This window comes from Hevea brasiliensis, chromosome 3, assembly GCF_030052815.1.
Source record: "Hevea brasiliensis isolate MT/VB/25A 57/8 chromosome 3, ASM3005281v1, whole genome shotgun sequence".
NCBI classification, from domain to species: Eukaryota; Viridiplantae; Streptophyta; class Magnoliopsida; order Malpighiales; family Euphorbiaceae; genus Hevea; species Hevea brasiliensis.
In genome coordinates, this window is record NC_079495.1 from 107,704,802 (window position 1) to 107,717,575 (window position 12,774).

The window sequence follows — 12,774 nt, forward strand, 5'->3', positions numbered from 1 at the left end:
TACCAACGAACGCTCAAAACAAATAAACTTAACAAGAACAACGCAAACCAGAATATAACCTACAATTTACAGGATACACTAGCACAACATTCATAGTCTAACCAACATTGAAACATCCAAGACAAAGGTTTGGGGATTAGGCCCTCACCATTTTTTTCCCTTTTTCGTCATACAATAAGTTCTCTAAACAAAAAGTCCTTTCCATTTTCTTTTTCTAAATCAACTTTCTGACTAAACTCTCCTAAGTTGGGTTGTTAACAAACCAGTAGGTTCATCATTTCTCACCTCTCAATTCCCATCATCAGTCGATTTTAAGTACAGAGTTTCACCTCCATCACTACCCCCACCTGCAGAGCTGCCCCCTCGCCCGTCAGCAGACCCTGCAGTCCCAATATCTTGCTTACTTCCACCTGCCATTCCCCTACCACCAGCATCACGGACAAAATCAGGAAACCCTCCTGCGCCAAGCCCTCCGCTGCCTCCTGCAGTGCTGGCCTCACTTTGCAGCATGTGAAGTCCTGGGCTTCCACCAGAGATCATGCCAAGTTGGCTGTGTAAGGCTTGCTGTTGTTGCAGCGCTGCAAACTGTTGTTGAGTGTACAGCATGGAAGATCTTGCAGCCATCAGGGATTGTGGTGTCATTTGTTGAGCTTGTTGGTGCTGCATGTAGTGTGCTCCTGGCTGCAAAATGCTGCTGGAGGGGAACTGTAGGGAATTTACAGATTCACAATCAGATAGAATTTGGAACAGTTTAAACATTGCTCTATGAATAGTGACAATTACAGTTAATGAATTACTTCACAACTGGAGATCAAAAAGTGCTTTAACAAAGTTACTAGCAAGTACTAAACTGTTCCCATAATATAAAATTCACGCCAGCATTCACATACTTGCACTCCCTAATGGCATTCATACCTGGGCATGCATTGTAGGTGGTTGTGGTTGAGAATCAGCAATTGCAGCCAAATACATGAGGTTTCTCTGTAGTCTTGCTTGGTTCCTGCAACAAAATTGGTCCTTGTTCAGCACTTAAAATACTAAAAGAACTTTCATACACACCTGGATTAATTCAAATGAAATGTGGTTTCTTCAGACGCTAACAAAATCAAAATTTATAGGAATTAACCTTCAGGCAAAAAAATTGAAACAGAACAGGAAAAGATAGCAGAATTGACATAAGAGAAGAAAATCAGAAGAAAAGCTTGTGATGGAAAAATAATAGATCATAACCTCCTGAAATCAATAGACACGTTGAAGTTTTCTTGAATAATAGTTTACTATCAATTCTTCTATGAATGAACAGGTGAGCTAAATTTAAGACACCACCAAGATAAATTACCTTTAAAAAAAATTTTAAAAAAAAAACCTACCATGTTCACCTATTTATTTTTAAAGCTATAATAGCCGTCTCCATGAACCACACAGCAAATATTAGCAGCTGCAATGCCTCTTTACCAGAGAAGAAAGAAGAAACAAAAATTTTCAAATTGAACTAAGAAAGGCTAGTGCTTACTCTGCACATTCGCTGATTTTTCCCGAATTCTGGCTCTCAACAATCTTCAAAATCAGTGATTTGTTTTCATCAAGATACTGCATACAGAAAGAATGAACTAAAAAAAATTAAGCAATAAAATGGCAGGATTAACAGAATGCAACTATGCTAATACTTTAATTCTTTTTTTTTGGACACTTCCCAGAACCTCAGTTGACCTCTTTCATGGTCATATACAATTCTTCGATTCCTTTCTTTCCAAAAGAACTGCCAGATTATATGGCAAAGATTGAATTCCCATGTTATCCCTCTGAAAGTCTAAACCATTTTCTACCTTCTATCACAATCCAATGCAAAACTATATAGGTTCTTTCAGTAATCAGATAAGGCAAGCCCCATAAGTTCATTGTAAAAGTTGCATTTAGTAGGATAAGTCTATTGCCATACAATAATTCATTTTAATTTTGTGCAGAGGTTTAAAGAAAAGATCCAAGCAAAACTTTTCAATAAGGCTTAATTATAATAATGGATAAGGAGATTTAAATTGAAGAGGAAATCAACCTAAGCATCAGTGAACTAATAATAATGAATAATTTTTATAAGCCGGCAATTAAATATTCTAAAGTACCAGAAGTAAAGAAAGTAATCCTTATTCCATTCATGAATGAGGGCAAAAATTACTCACATTGGATCATGCAAGTTGTTTCTTGATTTCATACCCTTGTATCTAGTTTAACTTCACCTTCTAATCAAGTCAATGCAATAGATCATACATGGTGATGAATGACGTTACTAATTTTTCCCACTGTACAGATCATATAGGTTTGGATGGTGTCAACACAGAAATTGTCAAATTGACATATTATTTACATACAAAAAAAAAAAAGTTTTTCATCTCTTATAACAAATTTTCTCCATTACTTTAAGAATGTAATCCTATCAAAACATAGAAAAACAATATGATTCTTTTCTCAGTAACTCCTATTTATACAAATTATATTTGCAGTGAAATACAGCTCTATACAGATTCCACTAACAAGCACGAACCTTCTCATAATTACATGTAGAAAAGAAAAGGAGACAGTTGAATAATTAGACATATCCTAAGTTCAGCACTAGCAAACATTGTTCAGTTCTGCTGCATAAGTATCATAAATGCTACACTTTTAGCATTCCAGGACTCACTACTATTGTATCCTATACGGCTGTTATAAATACAATACATTACTCCACACGAATCTATCGATATGGTAAATTTATTGACCTCTAGTTGTAGCAGTACATATGTCAATATTCGTCAACAAAAATTGCAATGTGATACTTACGCCAGTAAATGACAAAGCCTGAACAATCCAAGCAGAAGCTCTACATCGCAACTTCATCACATTCCTACCTCTCAACCCAAAAAAATGTTATGGCCCACATGATTCAGAAGAAAAATCCTAGTACTACTTTCATTTTGTACATTTCTCTAGCTATTTTAGCATCAGCTTAGGAGCCCAAGAAGGCTGAAATCACAGGACATATGCATGTATAAAAGCCAAGTACTTTATTTACCCAGATGGAAGCCTATGATATATTAACACAACTGAAACACCTAGCATTCATTAATGAGGTTACCTTTGCCAATGTTAGTCTCCAAGTGAAAATTAATGACAAGGACATAAATCATGTCATGGAAATGCATAAAAGTTTGATATGTAGGACCACTTTCATAAAAACTATCGAGAAAGGACCACTTGAGCAATAAGCTGAACAAATGTGTATGATGACATAAAGGGCATTTTACACCATGAAGTGAATGAATAAGTACCACCTGGACGAAATACAGGCAGGTATCTCAAGCTATTTAATTTGATATGTCAAGAGGGCCACCTTAGAGAAGATTTTTCAAACTTCCTATGCCCACCCATGTATAGTTTCGACCGATGGTTTCTTCCTCTCTTAAAATCAGCCAGCTAGATTTGTGAACAGCCCCTATACTTTGAATCCTATAACCGAGCGTTTCTTTTTTTTTTTCCCACCCGTTATTTTATTTGCATTTCTCCTTGCTCATTATGATCTCTTTTTTACTCTGATTTGGATCCGACAAGGAAACTTTATCCTTACAATTAATCAGGCTTCAAGAACACCACCATTTGCCCAATGAGTACTAGGATCAAAATGAAAGTTAGCAGAAAGTAAGCCCTTACCCTGTTCTATATAGAAATCAAATATAATTTTATGTTGCTATCAAACCATGTTGACTTCAAGAACAAAAGTCATAGCTTATTTATTAGTAATTTTTTTGGTTCTTTAAATCAAGAAACCAGGCAATATAGCAATCTTTTATGCAATATGATAAGCTGACAAGCTTAGTTACGAACCAAATCTTTTAGACTATCCAGTGGGAACTTAATTAAGAAAAAAATGAGCAAGGACAAGCAACTTTAAAATAATATTAATTAATGAGCTCCATCAATATATTATATCTAATCTGGAATTTTAAAACCAAGACCAATGACCGACAGGAGGATGGGATATCATTTATAGGAAATTGACCTCTGCCTGCATCAGTAGATCACCAAATGGTCGAAGATTCAGTAAAAGCCAAGTTTTGCCACTGAAAAATATAAAGAAAGGAGTCGGTAGAAAGAAACAGCGGATAGAATCGTGAACCCCGAACCCAGAGATGACAAATAATCTACTAAATTCCAGGAATCAAGAGAGCAGTTTTCTGTTGGGAAGATATGGAGAAGAACTTGTTTTATATATATATATATATATATATATATATATATATATATATATATATATATAACAAACTGAAAAAATGAGCCCCCGATAACGCCAACCCCTCCCCCCCCCCCCCAAAAAAAAAAAAAAAGAAAAGAAAAAGAACAGAGAAAGAAGTTATGAAAATAGTAGTAAACATGATCTGGAGAAAGAAAAATCTAAAGGTTGAGCAAGAAGTTTGAGTACTAGAAAACAATAAGAGAAGAAGAAGCAATAACTAAAAACTGGAGAAGCCTCAGAACTCAGAAGTAAGCAATAACCCATCTACCGGTGATCAGGAAAGAGTAAAAGAATGAAAAGTACCAGCACTGACCAAATTTCTGTATAACAGTCGATAAAGAGGGGGAAATCAATAAATCATGGATGTGGGAAACACCAAAAGAAGAATCTGTTGCAGATGAATTCAGCAAAGAGAGTTTGCTTCTCAGGAAAATGAAAGAAAATGAGGGAGACGAGAAGAAACCTTAGAAAGAGAGAAATAAAAAAACCCAAAAGAGAGAATTGATCTTATTATTTCATCCAAATCTGCAAATGCCATCAATTTTACAGCTAAAATATTTTTCATGGGCAACTGATGAGCCGTTACAGTTACAATTATTACAGTTGCTAACTACCCTTTAACAGCTTTCCCGCTTAACTCCTTTCTTTTATTGATCTTTGAAACTTCTAACTCTTCAATATTATTCCCTGCATCAGAACCATGATACTAACGCATATGGAAATAACAATGACAGTTAAAAGTTGTCATTCATAAAGAAACATACACAAAGAAAAACCGAGTAAAACGTAGCAGAAAAAGAAGTAAAAGTAACAGATATCCTTTAAAGTGGACCAGAATCAAGTAAAGAAAAAAAAAAAAAAAAAAAAAAAAAAGCGGAAAACACTCAGAGAAAGTGCAAGAACAAGTGACAAACAAAGGCCAAAGCAAGAAAAAGGGGACGAGGGGAAAGGAGAAAAAGAACGAAGAAAAGAGAAGCAAGAACCTGTTGAATGTGATCAGTAGTGACGTTGTTGGGATAATAGGCTGCCATCATGGGCTGCATCTGCATCAGGTGCTGCTGCATTTCTTACTTATACCAAAGACACAACACCGCGTCTCTCTCCCCTCTTTCTCTCTCTCTACAGAACTACGAAGAACTGAAAGCCCTGAAAAGACAGTAGGAAGGAAAAGGAGATGCCTTTGCTTTTCTGTGTTTTCGCTTTCCCTATGCTCTCTATTTCTTCTCAAAGAACAGACAAAAGACAGAGAGACAGTGAGGCTTCCTAGATATTATGATTCATGAGAGAGAAAGAGGAACAGGTGTTAGAAATGGAGGGGTCACGTGATGGTAGTCTTTAAACAAAAAAAAAAAAAAGAAAAAGAAAAAAAGGACGAGAGAAGTTTTCAGTATCACATTTAACATGACAGCGCCTTTCATATTCCTCTTCTTCTCCTCACCTCCCACCCTCCCCCTTCACGATCCTCACCAATACGAACAGATGAAATTATAATTTTTTAATTAAAAATATATATAATAATAATAATAATAATAATAATAATAGATTAAAAAAAAGTATTTTTTTAAAAATAACTTATTGAATTTAATTTTTTTTATAAACACAGTTATAAATATAAATATAAATATAAATAAAAAAATTATAACTTTTAAATTAAATATATATATATTATAATAATTATAATAATATATATAATATTTTTAAAAAATAACATATTAAATTAAACTCTTCATTCATATTAAATATATTTAAGATAAAATTCATATTAAATATATAATAAAAGAATTAATTTATAAATAAATTTAAAATTTATTTATAAATAAAATAAATATTATTATAAAATTAAACCAAATAGCATCTTAATAACCAATATAGCTGCCAAACCAGTTGCTACAATGCAATCATAAAAAATCCAACAAACAAATGAGGGTGGTCGTTGTTTTTTTTTTAATGGAAAAGAAAAAAAAAAAGGAAGGAAGAGCATTAATAAAATTTTATTTGAGAATAAAAGGATTTTTTTTTTTTTTAAATCCCTTACATTTCAGTTAAATAATTGGGCAACAATCTATAATATATTAAAAAGGACGCAAGACGTCATTTACTCATGTGTGCATTTGCTGTTTGCTGTCGCTATCCTAAGCTTATACCTATGAACTGAGCCCGACACCTATGTGGGTGCTGATGACTATAGGCGACTGCAAAGACCAAGACTTTATGAAGAAGATTTCTATCTCTCCTTTTTTTTTTTTTTTCCTCTTCAAGAAAAATCTCCCAAGTCTCTGGCCAAATCCCCTCGAGTTATCTCTAGCTAAATCCGGTTAGAGATGATCGTTTCCTTCTTTCCCAAGTGGAGGATGGATAAGGGTCAAGGTGACAAAAGTTTCCGAGTTGATTCGACTCGTCCGAATTCAATTATTTGTTTTCGATTTTATTAGATTGGACAAATATAAGTAATATATAAATTTTTTTTTTCTCTCATAACATATGTAGTTGTGAATTATATGGAATTGATATAATTTTAATGATGAACGTATGTTATATTTTTGATAAAAAAAAAACTTAAAAATAATTCACTAAAGACAAATAGCTTTAAATTTGAATAAGATGACTACTTGATAAACGAAATTAAAAGATCAATATAATAAATTTACGAAAAAATTAAGTGTTAAAAATATTAATTTTATATTATTTCTGATTATTAGTAAAATTTTTTTAATTTATAAATTTATTATTTAGGGTCTTATTTATTTATAGATGGAAGTTCAACAGCAGCAACTAGATCAAATATTAAATATTAAATATTTTTTTTTAATTTAAATTTTTAAATTAACCCTATATTATAAGGCAAATCTTTAAAAATATGAAAAATCTCAGCCATCTCTTTAGAGGATAAATTTTAATAATTATTTTTAAATTTATCTAGTTGTAATATTATAGTACTTTAATTTAAAAATATAATATAAAATTTCATCAATTTTTAAATTTTATAAAATAAAATTTTTTTAATCTTCAATTATTGATTTTTTAGTTAGATGCTGATATAGATAATTTCAGTATAAAATATAGTCAATATTTTTCTTTTTTCTTTTAAATCATGTGTAAATTAAATTATTCTTCTCTTTATGAACAGAATAATTTTTAATGTTTAGAGAAAATAATTTTTCACTTTATTTAAGAGAGGATTAAAAATTATTAATTAAGCACCATGCGAAAATTGTTAATATTAATTTATAACTAAAAAATTAATAATTAAAAATTAAAAAATTTTATTATATAAAATTTAAAAATTTTATATTATATTTTAAAATTAAAAAATTATAATATTATAACTATATAAATTTAAAAATAATTATTAAAATTTATCCTCTTTCCGTTAGAGAAAGAATAATTAATTACATTTTTTTTTTCACAAAAATTCTTAAAACAAAATTATTCACTCCAAAGAAGTGGAGGAATTTCCACAAATAGTAAAAAAAGGGAGATGACGTGGCATACGTGAATGATTCAAACTTGAAATGAAGCATATATTGGAAAATGGGACCCAAGAGTTCACATGCCTTCTGCTAGTGTAGTCCAGTCCATTTCCTACTGGCCATATTAGGTCCTTCGTCAAGAACGAAACACAAGAAAAGTCAAAGGGACCCCTAAACAGCTCAACCATGGACCTGTTTTCTGTAACCCCCCAACCCCAACAACACCACTTAGACAATGCTTTCTTTTAGAGTTGGCGTCCCAACACTTTCATGGGGTCACGGTGAAAATGAGAATGATGATTTGGTTGGTGATGCTCCCATCTACCCAAACATGATGGGCGGTTAGGGTACTGTATTGATTGAAGAGTTTAGATTTCAAACCGTCTTTTCCTTTCCCTTTCTTTTAATAACTATTAGCTACGTACAATTGCTTGTTGCTACTACTGCTGCTCCTTGGCTCCACACGTTTTGTTTTTGCCATCTGAGGCTGTGCTTTCTTTGGGTTTTGTTTCAAGATAATGCTTCTTGATTCTTCCCCCGTCACAACACTAGTCACAACAATTCCTCTTGCTTTCGTTAGTCTTTGGACAAACGTATAATTCAATGGCGTGTCTTCTTTTTAACCTTCATGTAAAGAGAAGAGCAAACTTTTTTGGGATACACAGGTGGGGTGACCACCATGTATACGGACCAAAACTAGATCCAAAAGGTACTCTCGATTCAACGGTTAAAAACTTTTTAAAAGAAAATTTTTAATTTTAGTCTGAAATTAGGCTGATTAATTTCAATATTTAAGCTTAATTTTACTTTTGAATTCAGCGGATTCAATTTAAATTTAAATAATTATATAAAAAATACGTAAATCTAATATACACGTAATAACATAATCATATAGAAAAGATTACGAGAATAATACGAGTTTAACTCTAAAATATATATATATAATTATTCAAAATTTTTAAATTTTAATTTTAATATATTTTTTAAATATCTTATAAATTTATAAAAAATAATATTATAATATTTATAAATGCCAGTAGACTCTCTCCCTTCCCTTCTCGCTGATTCTTTCACAAATAACAAAATTCAAGATATCTGCCTGTCTCAACAATTTCCATGCAAGGCATAAAATGGTTCAATTATTTTTACTGAATGAAAAAATATTTCTTTCCCTGCAAACCCTAATCAGTGACAGTATGCCAAAATAATATAGTAATTAATAATTAGAAACAGCATACCCCATGCCCAGTTAAAGCATACTTTGTTTATCCCCAGAAAAAACACAATATTAGTATAATAATCTTCACACATCCCTTGATAAAAAAACATAAAGATTTGCATGCAATTAATATGCAATGACCAATGTACAATAAATTCTATGCTTGGAATGTGAGAAGGAATAAATGCCCTGTGGCTTCTTTTTTTTTTTCTTTTTCTCTCCAGCATCTGTCAAAAGATTAAAAGATGAAGAGAGGAGGGGTGCGGTGTGCTTCCAGGCTTCCACAGTGATGAGGATTGAAGCTTGTTGAAAAGAGTGCCAATGTAATGTTGTGTATGTACAGTGCCTAGGTCTTGGGTCAAAATTGGACGGATTCAACATTCAAGGCAGGTAAGTGATTGGTATGAAAATATTGAATGAAAGAACATTCTAGGTGATTGTGGTTATTCCACTAGTCACATGTTTGCAATATTCTTCTTTCGCTTGCTAATGTAATTTCCATTTCCATTTCCTTGTTTCTTGTTAACTTTCTATCTTTTCTTGCTAATTGCCTTTAGTGTTATCTGATTGGGATAAGTTAAGAACTTTCCCAGAAATTAAAAAGTTTAGGCCCTGCTTGGGAATGTCTAATATTTTTATTTTCGTTTTTCAAAAACTAAAAGCTATTTATCGTTTTAATTTTTAAATTTTGAAAAACTAATTTCTGGGTAAGTTTTTAAATTTTCTCTTCTTCTACCTTCAATCGTAATCATAGGATCTGAGTGATTAAAATGAAATGTATCCAATCTCTTTCCCAACAAAACTATCAAAAACTTATACCCCCAGATCACTAATTGCAGATTTAAGTTATATGGGTTTAAGAAAAAAGAAAATTTTTTAAAAATAAGAAGGCTATTTCTGGGTAAATAACTTACTTATACCATGAAATAAGTTATTTCTTAATGAACTTCTTACAAAGTGAAGAGTTTAAACCAAATAAAAATTTTAGTCTTGAAAAAAAAAAAAATATATATATATATATATATATATATATAAAATTAATTTTTTCATAATTTTATTTGATCATATTGTATCTCTAAATTTTCTTTTTTTATATATATCTAATTCTTATTTAACAAAAATTTTAAAAAAATGCAAAAGGAAAAAAAAATTAAGAAAATAAAAAATATATATAGTCTTTTTTTCTCTCTCTCCAACATCTGCCATTCTCCTTAAAGAAAATAATAGTCTGTTTACTTGTAAAACAGTTTTTTATTTTTTTTACCAAAACACTAGTTTTCATATATAAATAAAATTATTAATATGAAATTTTTATTTTAAATATTTTTTTATAAAATATTGTATTTAAAAATAACTACTAATTACAATAATATATTATTATTAATTTAAAAATTTTTAATTTTATAATATATAATTAGTATTTATTTTATAATATACTAACAGAACTTTTATTTGATATTAATTAAATTTTAAACTCTTAACTCTCTTTTTTTATTTAGAAATTAAAATTTTATAAAAATTTAATTTAATTAATTTATTTATTTTTAATTTTTATATTTGAAATAAGAAAGAATTTAATTTTTTAAATTTAAAAAAATTATTTTAAAAAAATATTAATTCGGTTACTTGAATCAAGCTCTGTGAACTAAAGTCAAAAACTGATAATTATTAGGAGTAAGGTTGCCAAGGAATAAATTTTTAATTTCCAAATTAGACTTGTAAGGTCTAATCATATGACGTGTAAGTTACACAAAAAATGTAAAGTTTATTTATTTTTTTTTATTCATTTGATTTAAATTTTAATTTTAATTTAAATTTCATAATTTTAAAATTTTTAATATTATTAAAATAAAAACTGATTAATAATCGGCTAAAGTCCATGAAAGTGATGATTTTGTAGGAAAGTGAAAATTCTTGAACAAGAAAGGGTCGAATGCAAATGTTGCGCCACTAATTGACTCCTTCCGTATAATATATATATATATATAATTAGCATAATACCTATGCAATGCATGGTCATTTATAATTTTATTTTTAAATTTAAATTTTAATTATATTTTAAATAAGATAAATTATTATTATTAAATTAATTTTAAATTAAAATTTTTTATTTAATTTAATTTAAATAAATTTTTACTTATTATAATAATTATTTTTTAATTAATTTATGACATAATTAATTAAAATATTTATTTAATTCTTTTTATACATATATTAATATTAATAGTAGTGTTCATAATTATTTTATTTAAAATATAGTAAAAATATTTTTATTTAAAAAATAATTTAAATTTTATGATATATATATATATATATATATATATATATATATATATATATATATATATATATATATATATATATATATATATATATAAATCATGTAGGCTTTTCCTTTTTGTTACGACTTAGCATTATAAATTTTACGATTTAGCATTATAAATTTTAATGCTGTTACATGACATTATAAAGTAAGAAAATATTTTTTTATTATTGTCAGATGACATTCTAAATTTTAATACTGCCATGTGATATTTACTATATAGAAATTATTATATTTAATAATTATAATAATTAATGTAAATAATTATTACTTATTACTATTACTATTATTACTTGTTACTATTACTATTATCAGTAAGTATTTTTACTATTATCGCTGTTGCCAACATTTTATGGTTAACTAATTAAAAATATTAGATATATATTCAATAATTTTATAAAATTTTTAATTAATGATTTTTAAATTTTTAATTATTTTATTTAATTATGAAAATTTAAAAATTATATATCTTAAAATTAATAAAATAATTTAAAATTACACTACAAAAGTAATAACATGAAATTAAATACTTTCCCTCTATCTTCTTTTTATATATTTAATAAATTTTAATTTACTTTAATATTATATTATTTTTTATTTATCTCATTTTATTACATATTTAATAAAAACATATTTTCAATGATATATTGAATGATATATATATAAAATATGAAAAAATAAAATAAAATTTTATTTTTATAGTTATGATAAATAAAAAATTTATATTAATATTTAACTTTCATTTTTTTATATTTTTTTATAGTATAATTAATATTTTTTAAATTATAAATATGCGTCAAGTAATTTTATTAAATTTTCTCTATTTTTTATTAATTAATTATATAAATTCTTTAAATTATGATTAAGTTATTAATTCTTTAATTATGTATATAGAAGTTATAAAATATTTAATTATTATATTTTAATATTATAATAAGTTATTATTATTATTTAATTATTAAAAATGCCTAGAAAGTTCTAATTGATTAGAGATAGATAAAAATTAAGAGTTAATTAGATTAATTTATTAATTATATCCAATAAACACAAATGCTAATTTTATATATGTTTCATTTACTTCCTGATGAAGAGGCGGTCTAGATTTTTATAAAATAAATTTAAGAGAAAATATGATTATAAGTCTATCAAATTTATACAAAATAGTAATTTTTAATTAAATTTAATGGTGATAATTTTTTTTATTTTTTTTAAACAGTTGTAATATATAATTATTATATAATTTAATTTTTCAAATGCAATATTTAATTATTTTGATCTTCCAAATTTAAATAATAGAAAAATATTGATTACTAAATATAATTGTCATTTGTTGTAAGGTTTCCTAATTTTTAATTTAAAAAATGTCAATAGCAGTTACTTTAAAGAAAAATTAAATTTTTTTAAACATATTTACTGCAATTGAATTTAGTGTTTAATTGTTGATGATTTAATATTTAAATTTGACAACTTAAGACATGTAATTTTAAAATTGATC

At 27.8% G+C, this 12,774-nt stretch overlaps 1 protein-coding gene across 1 annotated transcript; it reads right to left on the reverse strand.

Moving 5' to 3' along the window:
- On the reverse strand, positions 1-5,551 carry LOC110662544 (GRF1-interacting factor 1). Its single transcript, XM_021821541.2, has 4 exons — positions 5,251-5,551; positions 1,514-1,590; positions 916-1,000; positions 1-705 (listed from the first exon to the last, which is right to left on the reverse strand). The coding sequence occupies exons 1-4, from the start codon at positions 5,329-5,331 to the stop codon at positions 289-291; spliced, it is 660 nt and encodes a 219-aa protein (XP_021677233.2). The 5' UTR covers positions 5,332-5,551; the 3' UTR covers positions 1-288.
- Between the last annotated feature and the right edge of the window lie 7,223 nt (positions 5,552-12,774).

Bases quoted from the DNA above. Each gene is read 5' to 3' on its own strand.
- LOC110662544 (XM_021821541.2), bottom strand. From the start codon at position 5,331: ATGCAGCAGCACCTGATGCAGATGCAGCCCATGATGGCAGCCTATTAT. The intron at 1,591-5,250 runs GTTCTTGCTTCT...TTCTGTATGCAG, and splicing joins CTACTGATCACATTCAACAG to TATCTTGATGAAAACAAATC. The intron at 706-915 runs GTATGAATGCCA...AATTCCCTACAG, and splicing joins CACCTACAATGCATGCCCAG to TTCCCCTCCAGCAGCATTTT.